General features: G+C 37.7%; 1 protein-coding gene across 1 annotated transcript; it reads right to left on the reverse strand.

Annotated features, from left to right (window-relative positions):
• Positions 1-252: 252 nt before the first annotated feature.
• Positions 253-1,749, reverse strand: LOC143635370 (uncharacterized). Its single transcript, XM_077103223.1, has one exon. The coding sequence runs from the start codon at positions 1,747-1,749 to the stop codon at positions 253-255; it is 1,497 nt and encodes a 498-aa protein (XP_076959338.1).
• Between the last annotated feature and the right edge of the window lie 1,600 nt (positions 1,750-3,349).

A 3,349-nucleotide genomic window follows, 5' to 3' on the forward strand; every position in this document is an offset into this window, starting at 1 on the left:
TTTATGTTCAGAAAGTCCAATTCGACTTGTTCGAATGGTTTTTGTGTTTTCATTAACAACAAAAGAAAATAACAATTTAAACACAGTTAATTTATTGAACAAAATATAAAAAATGTAGTGGTGAAAAACAAGCTGTTTATCTGCATATCTCTACAGATCAAACAATAAATATTGTCTCAGTTTTGTTAAAAACTCTTACATATAGTAATATAGTATAAGTATAATCCAATAAATAACCAAACGGTATAAAATCTAAGGGTAAATACAAAACCTTTCACTCTTTATACATAAAAACAATCTCTCATAAGCCAAGGCCATTTTCCGGGCCGTAAACATGGAGATCGCGAATCTCCGACACGCCTCCCCTCTCCGAGCAAGCCGCCTCGGGCCTTCTGCCACCACCAACTCCAACAACTCCACCAACGACTCAACATTCGGTGAAAACATAAAGCCATACTCATCATCAACAAGAATAGTCCCTTTAATGCTAGGAAACCGTGACGCCATCACGGGTTTCCCAGCCATCATGGCTTCCATAAGCGTTAAATCGAGCCCTTGCGGTCTAAGAGTCGGGTTGACAAAGATATCAATCCCGTTATAGAACCCACGAAGCTCGGACGGGTTCATGGACCCCAACACTATGACTTGGGACCCTAGCTCCATGTACCTTTGTTGCCATGGTCCAGCCCCAGCCACAACCAAAAACACATTTGTGTAGTTTTTAATTAGTTTAGCAAAGGCTTCATAAAGCAAAGGGTGACCTTTATCTTTCACTAGTCTCCCGGCCACCCCTAGGAGTAAACTTGCATTATTCGGTACACCGATTTTTGATCTAAACTTTTTCCCTGATTCGGGATCCTCACGAAAGTCGTTCTCGTTAACGCCGTTGACGATGACGTGTACGCGTTTACTAGGGATCTGGTACACGTCTCTAAGCATTTCGCCACAGCTATCGCTTATAGCAATATGGTGTTGGTAGTTTCTAAAGAAGCGAATTTCGGTCAAGACTTTGGGAATCATGAGTTGTAGACTCTTGTTGAAGGATTGGGAGATTGGCTCGTCGGGTCTTCTTAGGAGATCTTGATAAATGCTGGATGAGACGCTCTCTAGCGCGATTCCATGCCAGGAGACAGCAAGATTCGGGATGTTTCGGGCTTTGTAATGCGGCAGGGCGACGCTCTCGGTGTGGATGACGTCAAAGGCGCGTTTTTGGTTCTCTTGCTCATATTGCTCCCAGGCCTTGTTGTAGCGCCACTGGCCGGGCTCGGCGTCCTCGTGAAAGTGCACAATGGGTGCATTGGTGGTTTTCGTGTTGATTAAGCTAGCATCTTCATGTTCATGTTCACCTGGTGGTGAAGTGAAGATGTGGATCTCATGGCCGCGGGTGGCTAAAGCTGTGTAGAGCGTGTAGGCGTGGCGCTCCATCCCTCCGGGCGTTGTCCCAAGAGGCCATTTTCTTGTGAAAACGGCTATCTTGAGGGCAACGGGCGGAGGGATGTGAGGGGAGAAGGTTAGGTGGTTCCAGGAGAACTCGGCTGAGCGGAGGTCACCCGAGAAAGCAGAGGCGGTGGTGGTGGTGGAGGAGGAGGAAAAGGGGTTGCATATAGAGGAAGGAGGGGTGTGGAGGAGGAGGAGGGCTGGGATGGTGAAGAGGATGATACAAAAGAGGGTGGTGGCTAGGCTAGATTGGATGGAGCAAATGGGTCTCTTGGACTTGCTTCTAGGGGTGGTGGCAATGGTAAAGGCCATGGTGGTGTGTGAATGTGATGGTGGTGAGGTCTTTTTGAGGATATTTGGTCTGGATTTTGTAGTTATGAACATGTTTCTTCAAGTGGGATTAATTAGGATATAGACAAGGGTGAGGTGGGAAGGTATGCATGCACTTCAACAAAGTGCTTTTTTTTTTCTCTTTTGCTTTTCCAAGTGCTTTTCTCACGCATCTTTTAGGAAATTGGATGACTTTCATGTGTATTCATTCCTATGACTCACATTTTCTTGTTGACTTAATAATAATAATAATAATAATAATAATAATAATAATAGAAACATAAAATCTAAATATTCTCTGGATATTTTAATGAAAAGAACATAAAAGGCTAAGAAGTAAATATACAAAGAGGAAATGGTAAAAAATTCTCATAATATTTTGGTAAGTACTTTTGAATCTTATGACATTAATCCATAGATTTAGAAGTAACAAGATATGTTTGCCATTATTTTTTTTTTATAAAAAAGCGTGTGTTTTAAAATTTGTAATACTTTTTTATTTGGTTTATAAGTAAGGTTAGAAACCTAAAGACTACAATTTTGGGACCACTTAATCGTCTTGTTTGTATATTTGTGAAAAATAAAATTATTAGAAACAAAATGTATTAACTTTTTTGATAAGTAAAATAATAAGACGTATCAAGGATAAAAAACTTGATGTGTGTCTAATAACCCTATAATAATGACCCTCACAACTAAGCTTTAATATTAAAGCGAAAATCCTAAAACCACACACAACAGGCAAGTGTACCGATCGCAAGTAGTATAGACTTAGGAAGTCCGAGTATCGAACACGTGGACACGTTAGAACGCTAAAGAGCACTAACCCTAGACAAGACCTACCTTAAAATAATATTATATTGATTTTTGATTTCTTTTAACTTAACTGAACTAACTGGATTAACTAACAAAACTTACCAAAAATAGAAAACTTAATGGAAAACTAACTGTAAAGGACAACAAAAATGAGAATGCCGATAACAAATCTAATCTATTGATCTTATATTTGAATAGTGAAGATTAATTTAAAAATAAAAATTGATAAGAATGGCATGAAGGTAATAACCCATTTATGATTACTTTCTCTTTCCACATGTAAGTCACATGTCAATTCCTCAATCATTTTAAAACGTCTATATAACTTTTTCCTACGACATTTTTAGGACAAAAAATTCACCATGATAACAGAGGTTTATTTATCTTTAATATGAATATCATATTGTTATATAGAAATAAAAAAAATAGTGGGTTTTTTTATATTGTGTTATCGGTTGCTCATTGTGTGTGTGTGTGTGTTTTTTTTTTTTAATTTGGTTTTTCTATGCATTATGTTATAAATTTTGGTCATTATGTTTTTCAATTAGTACTCATATTAAAGATAAAAATTAGAACAAAAATTACGTCATTGTGTCTTTGTGCTCAACATTTGTCTTTCTACTTATCATTATGTTGTAGTCATTATGTAATATGTTTATTGTCTGTTCGGGATTGACATATAGCATTCACTAATTTGAGAAAAATAGTATTACGTTCAAGTCGTTGTATAATATGAAGTTTCCTTTATGTTTTATGTTTTAGACCA

This window comes from Bidens hawaiensis, unplaced genomic scaffold (assembly GCF_021521415.1).
Source record: "Bidens hawaiensis isolate Kalapana, Puna unplaced genomic scaffold, B.hawaiensis_p1.1 tig00007455_1, whole genome shotgun sequence".
NCBI lineage: Eukaryota > Viridiplantae > Streptophyta > Magnoliopsida > Asterales > Asteraceae > Bidens > Bidens hawaiensis.

Bases quoted from the DNA above. Each gene is read 5' to 3' on its own strand.
- LOC143635370 (XM_077103223.1), bottom strand. From the start codon at position 1,749: ATGGCCTTTACCATTGCCACCACCCCTAGAAGCAAGTCCAAGAGACCC.